The sequence below is a fragment of the Nomascus leucogenys genome, chromosome 8 (assembly GCF_006542625.1).
Source record: "Nomascus leucogenys isolate Asia chromosome 8, Asia_NLE_v1, whole genome shotgun sequence".
NCBI classification, from domain to species: domain Eukaryota; kingdom Metazoa; phylum Chordata; class Mammalia; order Primates; family Hylobatidae; genus Nomascus; species Nomascus leucogenys.
In genome coordinates, this window is record NC_044388.1 from 100,929,092 (window position 1) to 100,947,342 (window position 18,251).

The following is an 18,251-nucleotide window of genomic DNA, read 5'->3' on the forward strand; positions in this document are numbered from 1 at the left end:
TTATTTGTTTGTTTGTTTGAGACAGGGTCTCACGCTGTAGGCCAGGGTAGAGTGCAGCCTCAATCCCCCAGGATCCACTGATCCTCCCACCACAGCCTCCCAAGTAGCTGGGACTGCAGGTACACACCACCACACCCAGCTAGTTTTTTGTGTTTTTTGTAGACATGGGGCTTTACCATGTTGCTCATGCTGGTCTTAAGTTTCTGGGCTCAAGCCATCCTCCGGCCTTGGCCTCCCAAGGTGCTGGGATTACAGGCATGAGCCGCTGCACCCAGCCCCTGGAATCTAGTTTAAAATGCACTTTCATATTCCATAGCCTTTCTGGTCCTCACAGTGACCCTGCCATTTAGTTGTTATTATGATGACATAATAGCCCACTTTACAGGCAGGGAAACTGAGGCTTGGAGAAGCAGTTACTGGCCCAAGTTACCCAGCCAGGAAGTAGAGAGCAAGGATTTGAACCCAAGGGTATCTGACTCCTGGCTGCTGCCTCTTGGTCCCTGAACCTGAGTCACCCAGGGCTGACTGGACATCAGTCACTTTTAGGTTATCTTTTCCTCTGTAACGATTTCTACAAATGAAATTCTGGACCCATAATTCTGTTGCTCCACGGCTTCTCAGCAAACTGGTGCTTTCTGCCTCTGACTTCTGTCTCTCCTGCTTTAGCTGAAAAGTAGACTCAGACGAAAGAATCCCAGATCTACTAGAGCTTTGGGGAACTGGGACTGATACCTGCCAGGCCCCCCAGGTTTCCAAGTCCTCTCCAGGGAACAAGGCCAGCTTGGGCGACAGCCCAGCAAAGGAGATCCCTAGATAGCGGGAGGTCACAGAGTGAGGGGCATTGCAGTTCTAAGCAGTCTGTCTGCTCCTGGCAGGATTCAGAACCAGGAGTAGATCCAGGAGCTGGTGTGGGAGCTGCTAAAAGTAGGCAGGGAGCCAGAGCCCCAGCAAGGGGAGATGAGGCAGGGAAGGAGAACAGGCCTGGGAGTAAAGGCAGGGCTCAGTGCTGGGAGAGGTGCCGGCTCAGCCCAGGAGAGAAGTTGGAGACTTGGAGGGAGCAGAGATTCACCCTCAGCAAAACCCCAAAGGGTTTCACTGCATCTACATTGTTTGAAGATTTTACAAGCAGAAGGTATTTATGTGTTATGTATACAATTTTAAGGTAATTTTAATGTAGCAAAAGATTGGAAGCAACTTAAGTAACCATCCATAATGGGCAGGGGTGGTGGCTCACACCTGTAATCCCAGCACTTTGCAAGGCTGTGGTGGGTGGATCCCTTGAGATCAGGAGCTCAAGACCAGCCTGCCCAACATGCGAAACCCCGTCTCTACTAAAAATACGAAAATTAGCCAGGCATGGAGGCACGTGCCTGTAGTCCCAGCTACTCAGGAGGCTAGGCAGGAGAATCACTTGAGCCTGAGAGGAAGAGGTTGTTGCAGTGAATTGCTTGCAGTGAGCCGAGATCGCACCACTGCCCTCCAACCTGAGCGACAGAGTGAGACTCCATCTCAAAAAAAAAAAAAAAGTAACCATCAATAAGGGACTGGGTGGCTGGGTGCAGTGGCTCATGCCTGTAATCCCAGCACTTTGGGAGGCCAAGGCAGGTGGATCACTTGAGGCCAGGAGTTCCAGACCAGCCTGGCCAACATGATGAAACCCTGTCTCTATTAAAAACACAAAAAATTAGCCGGGCATGTGGTGGGTGCCTGTAGTCCCAGCTACGAAAAAAAGAAAAAAAGAAAGAAAGGAAGGAAGGAAGGAAGGAAGGAAGGAAGGAAGGAAGGAAGGAAGGGAAGGAAGGAAGGAAGGAAGGAAGGAAGGAAGGAAGGAAGGGAAGGAAGGAAGGAAGGAAGGAAGGAAGAAAGAAAAAAGAAAGAAAGAAAGAAAGAAAGAAAGAAAGAAAGAAAGAAAGAAAGAAAGAAAGAAAGAAAGAAAGAAAGAAAGAAAGAAAATAAGGGACTGGGTAAATAAATTATGGCCTCTCAAGCAATGGCATACTGTGTGGCCATGAGAAGGAATGGAGCACTATATATGCAGATATGCATCAGTTCCCAAAATAGGCTGTTCAGCAAAAAAGCAAAGTGGTAAAAATGTGTGTGTATGTATACATGTGTTCCTCTAAATATACAGACTTTCTTTAGAAGGATACACAAGGAATCTATAATAACTGTTGGCACTGAGAAATAAAGGTGGGAGGGTGACATTTTTATAGCCATTTATATCTTTTAAATTTAGTACCATGCACATGTATTATCTATTTTTTTAATTCCTTCACTTTTTAAATTTAAAAAGTTCATAAATACAGGGTCTCTTGGAACCTATTTTTCCTGCCCACGCTCTCTGCGGCCACCCCCAGCCCATTTAGGGGACTGGGCAGCAAAGCCTAATGACCAAAGCTGGGGTGTCCATCCAGGCTAGGGGTTCAGAGGAAGCTGGCCCAGGAAAGACCTCCAATCCTGCCCCCTCCACAGAGCATCAAGGCCAACCTGAGCCGGGAGAACGAGGTGGTGAAGGAGAGCGTGCGCCACCTCAGTGAGCAGTTGAGGCACTATGAGAATCACTCCGCCATCATGCTGGGCATCAAGAAGGAGCTGTCCCGCCTGGGCCTCCAGCTGCTGCAGAAGGATGCCGCCGCCACCCCTGCCACCCCTGCCACGGGCACTGGTAGCAAGGCCCAGGTGAGGCCCCAGCTCTGATCATGGGGCCAGAGCTGACTGAGCTTGGGAGCTCAGTGTGCCAGGACGTTGGCCCTGTGGGCCAGCTCGATGGGGGTTTGGGGCTGTAAGATGGGGTTGAGGACTGGCACAGCCAGAGAGTCCCTGGCAGGGTGAGGTGCAGGGGGTACCTGCTGTACAGCAAGCACAGTCAACACAGGGAATGGGGATAGGCCTGGGGATCCTGCCAAGGGGGCTGGTCCCTAAGCCAGGTGTTTGGCATCCTTCTCATTCCCAAGTTTGAAACTAGTAGGGACAAGCTTGTGGAGGTGGTGTCCCCTGCCTGGCCCTCAGAGACCAGGTTGGCTGCAGCAAAACAACTTCTAGCCTCCCCTGCTGTGGCTGGGCCCTTGGCTGGGTTGAGCCTGCTCAGAGGGAGGTGGGCAAAGCCTCAGGGACACCTGCAGACTCATACCCATTCATCCAACCCACCCTGGGGTACAGAACTCCTGCAGCCAATACCCAGGCACTCCACCTCCAAGCTCAGAGCACAGAGTGAGCAGAGGCACTGGTTCTGTCACTAGGCAGAGCCACCCATGACAGATAACACACCTGCATGCAAATGTGATAAACGTCCTCTCTGTAGGCAGATGAACTGTGAAGCTGGTTCTCCCTCTGAGCAGATCAGTTAGAAGGAACAACCACTTTTGGGTGAGCCAGTTGCACAGAGGCTCCTGCCTTTGCTGGGTATGTGGCTTGGCAAATGGAGTGCAGACTGGATTCAACCTCGTTCAGGCTCCTCTGGCCAGTCACCCTTGGGCAAGACACAAGCCACACCATTGTTCACACTGGCCTTGTGTTTTGGTGATAAGTGGCTGAAGAAGGGAGCTGACATTTGTGGAATTCCTACTTTAAAGTTGACTTTCTCACAGACATTGTCAGTGAACTCCACAGTCACGGGGGAGGAGGGGTGACCCCTGCCCATTTGGCAGATGAGGCACGGAGAGAGGTCACATGGAGAGGCGGTGGCGGAGCTGGGACTGGCAGCCAGGTCTGCGTGACTGCCAAGCCCACCCTCTTCCTCTCTTCCTCTCCGCGTCTCAGTCTCCTTTGCTGACGTTGTGATAATGGGGCCATTTGTGTCTGCAACTGGGACCGCCTAGATGCCAATAAAGCAGCTAGGAAGCCTGTGCCTTGGCCCCCAGCTGGCTTCCTGCTCATTCCCGTGCCAATTCCGCAGGCGAGAATGAAGCGTGTTTTGGCAATGGTGCAGAAGGCACCCAGCTACTGTACTTGCCATATCTGCTGGAGCTTCTGCCTAACAATGAGTGATGTCACAGGCCCTGTGTTCTTGTGCCAAGCCAGCATCAGAGGCATTTAAATAGGAAGTGAAAATAACAAAACACAAAACGTTAGAAACGGCATATCCTAGAGGTTGGGTGACCAACCCTGTCCCAGTTTGCCTGGGACTGAGGGTTTTTCCAGGATGCAGCACTTTCAGTGCTAAAACTAGGAATGTTCCAGGCACTCTGGGATGAGTTGGTCACCTTGCTTAGGTGCCTAAGAACCTCTCCCCTGCCCACGTACTAAGACCAATGAGTAAGAGAGACAAGGCCGGGAAGGTGAGCAGGTAGAGGAGGCTGCCTCCCAGGGAGCTGGTCCTTCTAGCCTGCACCCCAGGGGGAGTGGACAGGAGTTGAGAAATGGGACAGGAATCTAACCTATCAGGATGGACTTCAAGCCTGCAAGGGAGCTAAAGAGCTGGGTGAGGAAACTGAGGCAAACCAGTCATGGATGTAGCCACCATGGTGGGGTAAAGGAAAGCTGTGACTTTGTGAGTGCTTGGGACATAGGGTCTGGGGCAACATGGCCACCTCCAGTCCCCACGTGCTGAGCCCCCAGGACTCCCCACAATATTTCTTCTACTGTCCTTCAAGTCTGAGACTTCTCTTCCCTCCCAGGACACAGCTGGAGGAAAAGGCAAGGACATCAGCAAGTATGGCAGCGTGCAGAAGAGCTTTGCAGACAGAGGCCTCCCAAAACCTCCCAAGGAGAAGCTGCTTCAGGTGGAGAAGCTGAGGAAGGAGAGCGGCAAGGGCAGGTTCCTCCAGCCCACAGCCAAGCCCCGTGCCCTGGCCCAGCAGCAGGCTGTGATCCGGGGCTTCACCTACTACAAAGCAGGCAAGCAGGAGATGACTGAGGCGGTGGCAGGTGAGTAGGAGGGGAATGGGGACCCTGGGGAGTCGGGGATGGATGCCTCCTAGGAATCCCCTCATCTTCTCTGCAGTCGGACCACCCCAGATTCAGTTCCACCCATTGATTACCTGCTGGGTGCCCTCTGCTCATCCACATATGAGGATAACACCCCACTCAGGAGGTCATTGGGATGAAATGGCAGAACCAACCTGCAGGGCCACTCGGTGGCTTTCCAGTATTTACAGCTGTCTTCACCTTCACTGGACTTTTCTTTGTGCATTTGAAAATGTGCTGAAGGTCCACTCTGACCAGGTGACAGGGAATGGTAGAGACACAGTCCCTGTCCCCACAGATCTCACAGGCTAGTGAGAAAAAAGACCTATGACCAGGCAGCTGCCACAGTAGGGGGCAGGAGAATACCGGGCTCCTGAGAAGTGACAAGGGCTTTTGGGGCATCTCTCATTTCCTCTCCAGCTCCTCCCTCTTCTTATATCCCCAAGGAAGAGCCCACAGATTCTTGCATCTTTCCTGCAGCTCTCTGCTGGATCGCAGAGAAGGGTGAAAAAGTAATTGGCAACCAAGAGACACACGTTTCAAGATACCCCAAATTTCTGAGCCATCTCTATGGGTTGTGGTTCTTGATTCCCCCACTAAGACCTGCCCCAGATGGCTGCTCTCTGCTGATGTCCCAGAGGGGGTGTCCCAAACCTGCTCCTCCCCTTCCTGGGTCCTGCTGACCACCTCCTCCTGCAAAGCCCTCCTTCCAACCCATGTGCAAGGGGCGCAAGGAGGTGAAACAGTCAGGGACCAGGCTCCTCTGAGAGCCCTCTTGTTTCTTGGCCTCTCAGGACTCAGGGGCCTCTTTCCCCTGGTCCCAGCTGCTGGCCCAAGCCCTGCCAGCTTGGTCTGAACACGGCACAGAGCCTCTGACCCCTGGCTGGGGCACTGCCTAAGAACAGCTGCAGGCATCTGACTCTGCCAGCAAGGCCTGTGGGAACAGGCGCCCTGCCCTGGTAGGCTGCTTAGGCCAGGCCTCCCTGTGGTCCTCCTCGACCAGGGGGATGACCCCCATCCCCACCAGGGCCCAGGCTGCTCACAGCAGGGCCTGTGCAAAGAGGAAGCCCAAAATGGAGAAAAAAGGAAGAAGTTATTGTCCTCAAGTCAATGGGTCTCTGAGCCCCTCGCCCAGCTGACCAGGTGGTCCCCTGCGCACCAGACCATCATAGTAATAACAGCACCGTTCCTTTGTCTCCCTGGTGTCACAATTTTTTTTTTTTTTTTTTGGAGTTTCGATCTTGTCACCTAGGCTAGAGTGCAATGGTGCAATCTCAGCTCACTGCACCCTCTGCCTCCTGGATTCAAGCAATTCTCTTGCCTTAGCCTCCCAAGTAGCTGGGATTACAGGCGCGTGCCACCATGCCCGACTAATTTTTGTATTTGTAGTAGAGACAGGGTTTTGTCATGTTGGCCAGGCTGGTCTGGAACTCCTGGGCTCAAGTGATCTGCCTGCCTCAGCCTCCCAAGTGCTGGGATTACAGGCACCAGTCACTGCACCCAACCCTCTAAGCACTTTCGTTCGTGCCGTTGCATTTGATTCCGGCAGCAGCTGCATTTTCCATGGCAGAGTAATAGGAGAAGGCCTGTAAAATGGGAACAAGAGCTTCTCTCTAGAATTGAATCTAGCAAATGAGAGAACTGGTCCAAAGTGCTTGATGCGTAGGAAGGAAAGGGATCTCCTTTTTGGTACCTCGTATTTGCTGGGATCTGTGCAAATGTTTATGTACATTTTTCTGTAGTCAACACCACAGTCCAGCATGGTGGGCTCATGACTCTCAGTTCACAGAGGTGGCCCGGGAAGGCAGGGGGACATGGCTGAGGCCACCTGGCTGGGTTTAGAGCCATGGCTGTGAAGTCCTCCTTGCCTCCCACTTTGAGACCTTTCACCCCCTCCAGGTGTGGGGAGGCCCTGAGGAGGCCTCCCCCTCCACTCCCTGAGGTCCCCTAAGATGGGGGCCCAGCGGACCTGAGGGAGACCCACACGGCAGCAGGTGGTGCTGGGATGTGAGCACAGGGGTCTTCTCTCTGCAGACAACGCCCTCCAGAGCACTTCCTGGCTGGAGCAACTGCCGCCCAAGGTGGAGGGCAGGTCCAACTCGGCAAAGCCCAACTCCGCAGAGCAGGATGAGGCTGAGCCCAGGTCCTCAGAGCGAGTGGACCTGGCTTCTGGCACCCCCACCTCAGTCCCTGCCACCACCACCACCATCACCACCCCAACCCCCACCACCAGTCTCCTGCCCACCGAGCCACCTTCAGGTCCAGAAGTCTCCAGCCAAGGTGAGTGAGCCTCACAGGAGTCAGCACACTGTAGCCTGTGCCCAAATCTAGCCCACAGCCTGTTTCTGTGAAGCCCTCAAGGTAAGAAATGCTTTTTACAGCTGAGCATGGTGGCTCACACCTGTAATACCAGCACTTTGGGAAGCCAAGGTGGAAGAATTACCTGAGGTCAGGAGTTCAAGACCAGCCTGGCCAACATAGAAAAAGCCCCTGTCTACTAAAAATAAAAAAATTAGCCAGGCGTAGTGGTGGATGCCTATAATCCCAGCTACTCAGGAGGCTGAGGCAAGAGACTCGCTTGAACCCACGAGGCAGAGGTTGCAGTGAGCTGAGATTGTGCCACTGCACTCCAGCCTGGGCGAAATAAATTTTTTTTTTCTTTTTGAGACAGAGTCTCATTGTGTCGCAGTGCAATGGTGAGATCTTGGCTCATTGCAACCTCCGTTCCCCAGGTTCAAACAATTCTCCTGCCTCAGCCTCCCGAGTGGCTGGGATTACAGATGCCCACCACACACCTGGCTAATTTTTGTATTTTTAGTAGAGACAGGGTTTCACTATGTTGACCAGGCTGGTCTCTAACTCCTGACATCAGGTGATCCTCCCGTCTCAGCCTCCCAAAGTGCTGGGATTACAGGCATGAGCCACTGCACCCAGTCCAGGTAGTATTTTCAACAAATTCTTCTTAAAATGTCACCTAGAATGCCATCATCAAATCCAGCAGCTATTTTTATTTCTTTATTTCCTGTGTCCAATCGTTGGCCCTGTTTTGATGTCAGCATTTATAGTTTTGCTCTGTGTCTCATGGTAGAAATCTTCCTCGTTAAGTCATTGATCCCGTCCTTCCGAAGGGATCTTGGCTCTCTGTGGTGAAAATCCCTCAAACCCTGTCCTGCTTTGGTCCAAGATCATGCCACTTCTAGGAATCTTTCCTGAAGGATCCACCAGCAATGGGAACAACAGCTGCAAATTAAGTGGTTGCATCATGGCATCATTTCTAATGTCAGAAAACTGGAAATAACTGGAAGGGCTGACATGGGGAGGACTGGTCAGATAAATTCAGGGCACAGCTGTCCACTGGCCTGGCAGAACCCTGAAATCACATCATTAAAAGGCTATTTAATGATGAGAGAAATTGCTCAACGGAGGCTAAAAACAGGATACATAAAACCGTATACTCACAGTTTTTTGAAGTATGTCTGCATGACTGTACATGCAAAGAAAAAAGAAAAGGAAGGAAATGCCACATGTTTAAATTTTTCTTTGGATAGGAGAAGGGTGGGAGGGGGTAAAGGATAAAAGACTACATACTGGCTGCAGTGTATACTGCTCAGGTGATGGATACATTAAAATCTCAGAGATCACCACTAAAGAACTCACCCATGTAACCAAAAACCACCTGTTCCCCAAAAACTATTTAAATAAAATTTTATTATTGTTGTTGTTGTTGTTTTGCTTTTTTTTTTTTTTTTGAGACGGAGTCTGACTCTGTCGTCCAGGCTGGAGTGCAGTAGCGTGATCTCAGCTCACTGCAACCTCTGTCTCCTGAGTTCAAGAGATTCTCCTGCCTCAGCCTCCCGAGCAGATGGGATTTCAGGCACACACCACCACCCCTGGCTAATTTTTCTATTTTTAGTAGAGACAGTGTTTCACCATGTTGACCAGGCTGGTCCTGAACTCCTGACCTCAAGTGATCTATGAAATACAATTTTTTAAAAGAGAATAAAAGAACAGAGAAAAATTTTTCTTTGGATAATGGCAGTTTTTAGGTTTTTATTTTTTATTTTATAAGAGTTTAAATTTTTTTTATTTTTTAAGAAGTAAAATAAAAAAGAAAAACCAAAAAAGAAAAAAATTTAGATTTTTGTATTGACAAATAAAAATTATATGTATTCATTTGGCATACTGCAGAAAGAATAGTTTTTTTAAATGTATGTATTTATAATGTACAACATAATGCTTTGATATGTGTACACACTGTGAAAAGGCTAAATCAAGCTAATTAGCATATATATTACCTCACACTACTTATCTTTTTTTTGTGGCGAGAACACTTAAAATCTACTCTCTTAGCAATCAAAATTCAAGTATACAATATGTTGAACTTATTCCTGTTGTCTAAATGAAATTTTGAATGCTTTAAGCAACATCTTCTCAATCCACCCATCCACTAGTAACCACTATTCTACTCTCAGCTTTTATGAGTTTGACTTTTAAATTTTTTTAATTTTTAACGTTTATTTTTATTTATTTTTTATCTTATTTTTTTTGAAATGGAGTCTCACTCTGGCGCCCAGGCTGGAGTGCAATTGCGTGATCTCGGCTCACTGCAACCTCCACCTCTCGGGTTCAAGTGATTCTCCTGCCTCAGCCTCCCAAAGTGCTGGGATTACAGGCATGAGCTACCGCGCCCGGCCAATTTTTATTTATTTGTTTTTTTTTTTTTTTCGAGGCAGCGTCTTGCTCTGTTGCCTAGGCTGGAGTGCAGTGGTGTGATGACAGCTCATTGCAGTCTCAATATGCCAGGCTCAAGAATCCTCCCACCTCAGCCTTCCCAGTAGCTGGGACTACCGGCGCACACCGCTATGCTCACCTAATTAAAAAAAATTTTTTTTTTTGTAGAGACAAGGTCTTGCTATGTTGCCCAGGCTGGTCTTCAAGTCTTGAGCTCAAGTGATCCTCCTACCTCAGCCTCCGAAATTGCTGGGATTACAGGTGTGAGTCACTGTGCCTGGCCGAGTTTGACCATTTTAGATTCCACATATAATGAATAATATAACTTTGAAGATTTTATTTTCTCCATTCTGTTTTTTTTTTTTTTTTTTTTGAGATGGAGTTTCACTCTTGTCGCCCAGAGTGCAGTGGCATGATCTCTGCTTACTGCAACCTCCGCCTCCTGGGTTCAAGTGATTCTCCTGTCTCAGCCTCCTGAGTAGCTAAGATTACAGGCACCGCCTACCATGCTCAGCTAATTTTTGTATTTTTAGTAGAGACGGGTTTCACCATGTTGCCCAGGCTGGTCTTGAACTCCTGACCTCAGGTGATCCACCTGCCTTGGCCTCCCAAAGTGCTGGGATTACAGGTGTGAGCCACTGCACCTGGCTCCATTCTCCATTTCTGAATGTTTTATGTTTTTGGTAATGATCAGGCATTGCTTTGATGATGAGGAAGGGGGAAAGAAGGCCACAAACAAAATATCAGGAGAGATTTAAGTTAGACCCAGATAACATTCCCAGCCCATTGCTCTGGCTGGGGGGTTTGGGGGTCTGTGTACCGACGCTGCCTGCCCTCCTCCCCACAGGCAGAGAGGCGAGCTGTGAGGGCACCCTCCGGGCTGTGGACCCCCCTGTGAAGCACCACAGCTATGGACGCCACGAGGGAGCCTGGATGAAGGACCCTACAGCTCAAGACGACAGGATCTATGTCACCAACTACTACTATGGAAACAGCCTGGTGGAGTTCCGCAACCTGGAAAACTTCAAGCAAGGTCAGGGACCCTGGAGGTGGAGACGGGGCCGGGTATGGACAGCCTGGGGAGGGGTCCTCATGGGGACTTGGCCTTCCTTGCCTCGTGGGTTTCTATGGTATAGCCTGGTTGAGCTCCAGATTGTTAGCCACCCCAAGGAGGGGGTTCCGGGCTGAGGGCACTGGGCTGGAGGCCCAGACAGACCCCATGGCAACCCCGTGTGCTAGCACCCTGCCAGGAACCAGAATGCAGTGGCAAACAAGAGAGACATGGCCCTGCCCTCGCAAGTGTGACTCACCATCAAGGGGCCAATACTGAGTTTCCATTTGTTGAATGCTTACCCTGTGCTGATCTCGCCCCCCGTGTATCAGCTCTTGGTAGCTACATACTTCCTGGAAGTGGGGTTATCACCTGTTTCATAGGTGCTCAGGGTCTAAGGCCTTAGAGGAGCTGCAGGTCTGGGCAGGGGCCAGGATGGAGCTGACGGCACAGGGAAGGGCAGAATTCTGGTTATCAGATCTGGGGCATGATGCCGGGAAGGGGTCATTTAGATCTAGCCTGCCCTTCAGAAATGCAGTCTGGTGGGGGAGGCAAAGGCTTAAAGAGACAATTTCAGTACAGCATTAGAGGGAGCACTGAAGGGGCTATGGGAACCCAGCCTAGAGATCAGGGAAGACTTCCCCGGGAAGGTGATGCTGAGCTGGGCCCTGGAAGAAGAGTAGTAGTAAGCCATGCGGAAGGGAGAGGGAAGGGTGTTCCAGGCAGAAGGCTCAGCACATGCAGAGGCCTGGCAATGAGAAGAAGCGTGATGGCCTAGGGTAGGGGGGATGGTGACTGAGTAAGCTGGGGCAGGTCTGGTGAGCCAGATAAAGGAGTTTGTACTTAACCCCGAGAGCCATGGAGTCACAGCGAAAGGCCTGGAACAGGCCGGGCATGGTGGCTCACACCTGTAATCTTAGCACTTTGGGAGGCTGAGGTGGGCTGATCACTTGAAGTCGGGAGTTCACAACCAGCCTGGCCAACATGGTGAAACCCCGTCTCTACTAAAAAATTAAAAAAAAAAAAAAATTAGCTGGGTATGGTGGCAGGCGCCTGTAATCCCAGCTACTCGGGAGGCTAAGGCAGGAGAATCGCTTGAACCTGGGAGGCAGAGGTTGCAGTGAGCTGAGATCGCATCACTGCACTCCAGCCTGGGTGACAGAAAGAGACTCTATCTCGAAAAATATGAAAAAAAATAAAGGCCTGGAACAACTAAAATCCTTCCTCCGCTAGCTCAAAATTGGCCGGCTTTCTGCTCAAGCAGCTCACAGGCTGGTGGAGGAAGCCAGTGATAAGTACCAAGATGAAGGCTTCTGTCTGGCTGCTACAGATGTGTCTTGGGGGGAAAAAAAGACAAAGGGTTTTGGGAGACTGGAGGAGAGGCCCCTCACTCAGGCTAGGGAGGTCAGTGAAGGTTTCCTAGAGGAGGTGACATTGGCCTGGGGCTCTGAAAGATGGGCAGGCATTCCCCAAGCAGATGGCCTGGGGAATGGCAGTCCTAATAGAGGAACAGCAGGGACGAAGGCCTGGAGACAAAAAATGGGGCTGATGTCACCCTGTGTCTAAATCCTAGCTGTGCCATTCCAGAGCTAGGTGACCTTGATCATCTGAGCCGATTTCTTTTTAAGCAGATGGGATGACGATAGACCTCCTTCGGGAGACGCTCGTGCCTTAATAAGATGTCATCCCAGCTCCAGGCACACTGCACATGCTTGGGATCAGTCGCTTACTGAGCCACTGAGAGACCTTGGTGGTCTCAGGGGATGTGGGTGGGCTGGGGTTGCTCGGGAGGTCTGGGGTGACCATCACCCTCCGCCTGCAGGCCGCTGGAGTAACATGTACAAGCTGCCCTACAACTGGATCGGCACGGGCCACGTGGTGTACCAGGGCGCCTTCTACTACAACCGCGCCTTCACCAAGAACATCATCAAGTACGACCTACGTCAGCGCTTCGTGGCCTCCTGGGCGCTGCTGCCCGACGTGGTATACGAGGACACCACACCCTGGAAGTGGCGCGGACACTCAGACATCGACTTTGCCGTGGACGAGAGCGGCCTGTGGGTCATCTACCCCGCCGTGGACGACCGTGATGAGGCCCAGCCCGAGGTGATCGTCCTGAGCCGCTTGGACCCCGGCGATCTCTCCGTGCACCGGGAGACCACGTGGAAGACACGGCTGCGGCGGAACTCCTACGGGAACTGCTTCCTGGTGTGCGGCATCCTGTATGCCGTGGACACGTACAACCAGCAGGAAGGCCAGGTCGCCTATGCTTTCGACACGCACACGGGCACTGACGCACGTCCCCAGCTGCCGTTCCTCAACCAGCACGCCTACACCACCCAGATCGACTACAACCCCAAGGAGCGGGTGCTGTACGCCTGGGACAATGGCCACCAGCTCACCTACACCCTCCACTTTGTGGTCTGAGTGGAGACCTGTGCTCCCGGGAGAGGGGCAGCAGTGCAGGAGGGGCTCTCCACAGCAGCTCCTGCAACTGACCCAGTCCGCAAATATTTATTGGGGGCCAGCCCAGGGCTGGGACTGGGCATGAGGTGGTCACCAGGATTGAGCTTCCTCAGCACCCAGTGGGTAATACTTGCTTCCACTTGCAGAGCACCGTGCCAAGCACTTCCCACACACTTACCCATTTGATTCTCCTAGCACCTCCCTTGGAGGTAGAGATCATGAACCCATTTAACAGATGAGGAGACAGAGGCTCAGAGAGGCACCATCCCTTGCCTAACACCTCAGTTGTGATCAGGCAGGCTGTGCTCTCACGACAGCCCCATTTTACAGATGAGGAGACTTCACCATGCCCTCCCCTCCCTGCCCTCCCCCCTCTCCCCTGGTCTCCCTTGTTCTCTCAACTCAGTCTCCCTTCCTAGAGCCACTCAGAACCAGAGGCCTTTAGGGCCAGTGTGCTGGTGTGGGGTGGAGGCCCTGGCTCTGCCTGAGCTGTTGGTGGCCCTGGGCTTTGGGCTCCTTAGCCAATGTCCTTGCCTCTTGTCTTTGGCCAGCCCCCCAGCCCAGCCCACCCCACCCGCTGTCCGGCCACATTCCAAACCTCTACCGTCACCTAGCTGCTGAGCAGAAACCGCACCCCGAGAGAAAATCCCATCCTCTGTTCCAAGGCCCCTCTCTGCTCTATGCTCATTTCTATTTTCTCTTATTCTTCATCAGTGCCGTCATTTGTTTCTGCAGCAGCAGCTGAGAAGGCAGCCGGCAGCTCTGCCAGGGTGGGGAGCTGAGCTGAGGCTCCCTCTCCACTCAGAAGCACTGGTGTTGTTCACATAGTCAGGCCTTGGGTCCCCTCCCTGGTTCATCCCAGAGCCTTTGGGCCTGGAGTCTGCCTTGTGCTTTTTCTCTGGGCTTTCAAACCCACAACCTTTACACACTCAGGGATACCTCCAGGTCTGCCATGAATAAGACCCTAGGCCCAAGGCTGGTGTGGTGCCAGGATGGCACGGTTTCCCTCTTCCTTGCCAGCCCTGACCTGGTCACTGGGTGGGCTGGCCCAGCAGCCTGGGGGCTGCGGAAGACATGGTGTGAGTAGTTGGGTCCAGGGGAGGCATCAGGCCGCCTTCTGGGTGCAGGAGAGAACCAGAGGGCGGGAACGGGGAGGGAAGAACTGAGGGTCTGCAGACTGGACTTTTCCTAGCTCAACCCAGGACTTGGGTTGAGGATGCACGGGGGCCACCTTGCCAGGGGCCACTGGTGGCTCCCCAGAGCCTCAGACCCACACAGCCCAGAGGACAGTATTTTTTAGACAGTATTTTTAGAGCTAGAAAGAAATTTACTAGCCCAACTCCCTGTTTCATGAAAGAGAAAAGAGGCCCAGAAAAGTTTAGAGAGCGGCTCAGTGTCACACTGGGAGCTGGGCACAGCCGATCTCCTTCCAGAAGGGTTCTGTCTGTATCCTTTATTCTCCCCACATGGAGGCTGCCCTACCTGGGAAGGCACCCCAGCACCTGTGAAGGACATTTACTGCTCATCCCCACCCACCCCCTGGCCCTTGCTGCCTTCATTCTGTCCCAATGCCAGCTCTCAGGATGTCTGTATGTTTGAGTACCAGTTGCCATGTTAGGAAAGTCAGCTGCACAGCCAAGAGTGTAAGAGCGTAAAGAAATGCTTTTTTTTTTTTTGAGATGGAGTTTTGCTCTTGTCGCCCAGCCTGGAGTGCAGTGGCACGATCTCAGCTCACTGCAACCTCCGCCTCCTGGGTTCAAGTGATTCTCCTGCCTCAGCCTCCCTATTAGCTGGGACTACAGGCGCCCACCACCACACCCAGCTAATTTTTGTATTTTTAGTAGAGACAGAGGTTTCACCATGTTGGCCAGGCTGGTCTCAAACTCCTGACCTTAGGTGATCCGCCCGCCTCAGCCTCCCAAAGTGTTGGGATTACAGGTGTGAGCCACTGCGCCTGGCCAGGAAATGTTTTTTGTGCAGAATACACTTCTTTCAGGCACTGTCAGGTAATGTTTTGTTTAAGCTCTAACTCACCCCTGGAATACAGGGGAATGATGACAACCAGCCCAGCCAGGCCTGACTCATCATGGTCACATCCAGCCCCCACCCCTGGCCAACCAACCACTGCAGTCTCCTCCTCCAGACTCACCAGGGGGCCGCGAGGCCCCGGCATCTCCCTTGGCCCTGGGTGTGGATTTTACAAGACTGTGTCTTTCGTGACATCATAGCCCAACCATGTGAGAAGAAGGAGAAGGCCCCCCCTTTCTTCATTAATCTATAAAAAAGGAAAGTGAGAATAGGCTGATTTTTAAAAGTTAAGGGGCAAGCAGCATTGCATTCTGGGGGAACGATCCTGGCCACAGCCTCCAAACATTCACTAGGCCTCTTCTGTTTTCAGACCCTTGTAAGTGGGTTATGTGGTGGGTCAGTTTTTTCTTTTTCTTTTTCTTTTTTTTTTTTTTTTTGAGGCAGAGTTTCGCTCTTGTTGCCCGGGCTGGAATGCAATGGCGCCATCTCAGCTCACTGCAATCTCCGCCTCCCAGGTTCAAGTGATTCTCCTGCCTCAGCCTCCCAAAAAGCTGGGATTACAGGGCCCTGCCACCAAGCCCAGCTAATTGTATTTTTAGTAGAGACAGGGTTTCACCATTTTGGCCAGGGTGGTCTCGAACTCCTGACCTCAGGTGATCCACTTGCCTCAGCCTCCCAAAGTGTTGGGATTACAGGTGTGAGCCACCACACCCAGCCAGTTTCTTCATTTTACACATGGTCACATTGGAGCCTAGAACAGTTAGGTCACTCGTCACATAGGCAGTTAAGTGGAGAACCAGGTTTCAAAATCAGGTAAGAAAACCATCATCATTAACTGAGCACCAGCTGTGCTAAGCCTGCCACGGGCATATCCTTGCAGCCTCACAACAGCGGGAGGTCTGTGTCCTGAATGTCCCCATTTTATATATGAGGACACTGAGGAGAAGAGACTTACCCAGGCTCACACAGCAGCTCCGCCTGTTCCAGGCGCTGGTCAGTACATGTTCTTTGCCACCAGCCTGTCACTCCAGTGGCAGCTCCAGAAACGGAGGCTGTTGCTTCTATCCCTAAACTGCATCCACAGAGAAGCCCCAGGAAGGAGGTTGGGGCCAGCTCATAAAAAGGCTGAATGCTAAGCCAAGGAGTGGATGCCTGCAGTCATTTTTAGAACAAAGTCAAGTATAAATTTACAGAGAAAAAATTCTAAGACAGTTGGATGTTGTCCTGTTGGTGAGGAGAGGAAGGGAAAGGTTTTTCTTATGGGGAACTGGAACCAGCCCACAACTGCACACTCGTGAGCTGTCATGGAAACCTGACCCCCAACAGCTTTTGAGGTTTTTTGTTTGTTTGTTTTACCTGTCTTGGGCTTTATTACTTTTGGCAAAAGGTACTTCAAACAAGGGAGGGCCTGGACTGAGGAGGACCAGGTCTTCTTGCTGACCTCGCCTACAAAGGCAAAGGAAGCTGTCTCGGGTGTTTCTGAACAATGTGACTCATGAGGGGCTTTGGCTACCTCTTGTGTTCCCCCTGGAGATGTCCAGGCCTTACATTTAATCTGCTCTCTCTGCAGTGGGGTAGAGAATGGAGCTCCCGCCTTGCGGGCAGTGCTAAAGGTGGAGCTGAGGGATTTTCCTGGGAATGATTTGAGGGCTCTTGAAAGCCCATGTGTTCCAAAGCGTCTTTAACTCTGGGATAGCATTGGAAGCCGCTGTCATGACAGGACACGGCACTGGATGGCTGGCAGAGAGCCCTGGCTGGGAGTTAGGGAGCCCTGGGCTGGAATCCAGCCCCACCTCTTTCATGCCACAGGTTTGGTCAAGTTCTGTCCCGCTCAGGGTAGGGCTGTGAACTCCCTCTTACAGCTAAGAACATGCAGCTTAGTGAGGACAAGACCCTCCTAGAGCTTTACCCCTAATCACCCCCTCCGAGGAGCCCCGAGGCCGGCATTATTCCTCCCCATTACAGGTGATGAGCCTCAAATTCAGAGAGCTTAAGCAACCTGCTCAGGGTCACGTCTCCAACAGGCAGTAGAGTCAAGGTATAAACCAGGTTCAGTTTTTGTACCAGAGTCCCGGACTAACTGTTGGTAGGAATCTTGTAACCAGTCATGTTTTCTTCCTTGTTTTGGCCGCTGGGAAGCTCAACGTCAAATTCGAGACCCTTTTTTTCCAATTGTGCTGAGTCTCCTACTAGACTCGCTTCATTCTAGCTTTCTGCTTTTACCTGTACCCTAATCTTTTTATTTTTATGCTATTGTACTTTATCTATTTTTGTAAGTTGCTGAGATATCTGTTTTGCAACAAGATGGGCTATATCTAAATAAAGACATGATCAAAGGTTTGATTTAAAAGTCTGGACTAAATGCTATGGTCCATATCCTTATCAGAACACATACATTTAATAACTTTTAAAACAAATAATTTGTCGGCTGGGTGTGGTGTCTCGCACCTGTAATCCCAGCACTTTGGAAGGCTGAGGCAGGTGGATTACTAGAGGTCAGGAGTTCGAGACCAGCCTGGCCAACATGGTGAAACCCTGTCTACCAAAAAATACAAAAATTAGCTGGGCGTGGTGGCACATGCCTGTAGTCTCAGCTACACGGGACACTGAGGCAGGAGGATTGCTTGAACCTGGGAGGTTGCAGTGAGCCAAGATGGTGCCACCGCACTCCAGCCTGGGCGACAAAGCAAGACTCCGTCTCAAAAAATAAAAATTAAAAAAATCAAAAAAAAATTCATGATCAGGCATTGGGGGGAACTGATGGTATGGAAAAATGAATGGGGTAGGTGGATGGGAGATTAAGTACGCCGTTAGCCTAACGGGAATTGGAGGCCGGGCATGGTGGCTCATGCCCGTAATCCCAGCACTTTGGGAGGCTGAGGTGGGAGGATCACTTGAGACCAGGCGTTCAAGACCAGCCTGGGCAACATAGTGAGACCTCCTCTCTACAAAAAATAAAAGTAGCCGGGCGTGGTGGCATACAAAAAAATAAAAATAAAAAATAAAGAGTTTGTTATGAGAACTGGCATTGTTGCTACACTGCCAATGGAACTAATTGGAATGGTGAGCT

At 51.3% G+C, this 18,251-nt stretch overlaps 1 protein-coding gene across 2 annotated transcripts in view; it reads left to right on the plus strand.

Annotated features, from left to right (window-relative positions):
* Positions 1 to 17,531, plus strand: part of OLFML2A (olfactomedin like 2A) — a 37,385-nt gene extending 19,854 nt beyond the window's left edge. The window contains exons 4-8 of one of the 2 annotated variants that reach the window (XM_003264122.3): positions 2,473 to 2,679; positions 4,617 to 4,866; positions 6,940 to 7,185; positions 10,484 to 10,669; positions 12,510 to 17,531. In XM_003264122.3, the coding sequence (XP_003264170.2) occupies positions 2,473 to 2,679; positions 4,617 to 4,866; positions 6,940 to 7,185; positions 10,484 to 10,669; positions 12,510 to 13,114 (1,494 nt within the window). In that variant the 3' untranslated portion in view covers positions 13,115 to 17,531. Of the gene's footprint in view, positions 1 to 2,472; positions 2,680 to 4,077; positions 4,278 to 4,616; positions 4,867 to 6,939; positions 7,186 to 10,483; positions 10,670 to 12,509 lie in introns of those variants that run through there. The other variant, XM_012508782.2, reaches the window with a different exon arrangement.
* Positions 17,532 to 18,251: the final 720 nt, after the last annotated feature.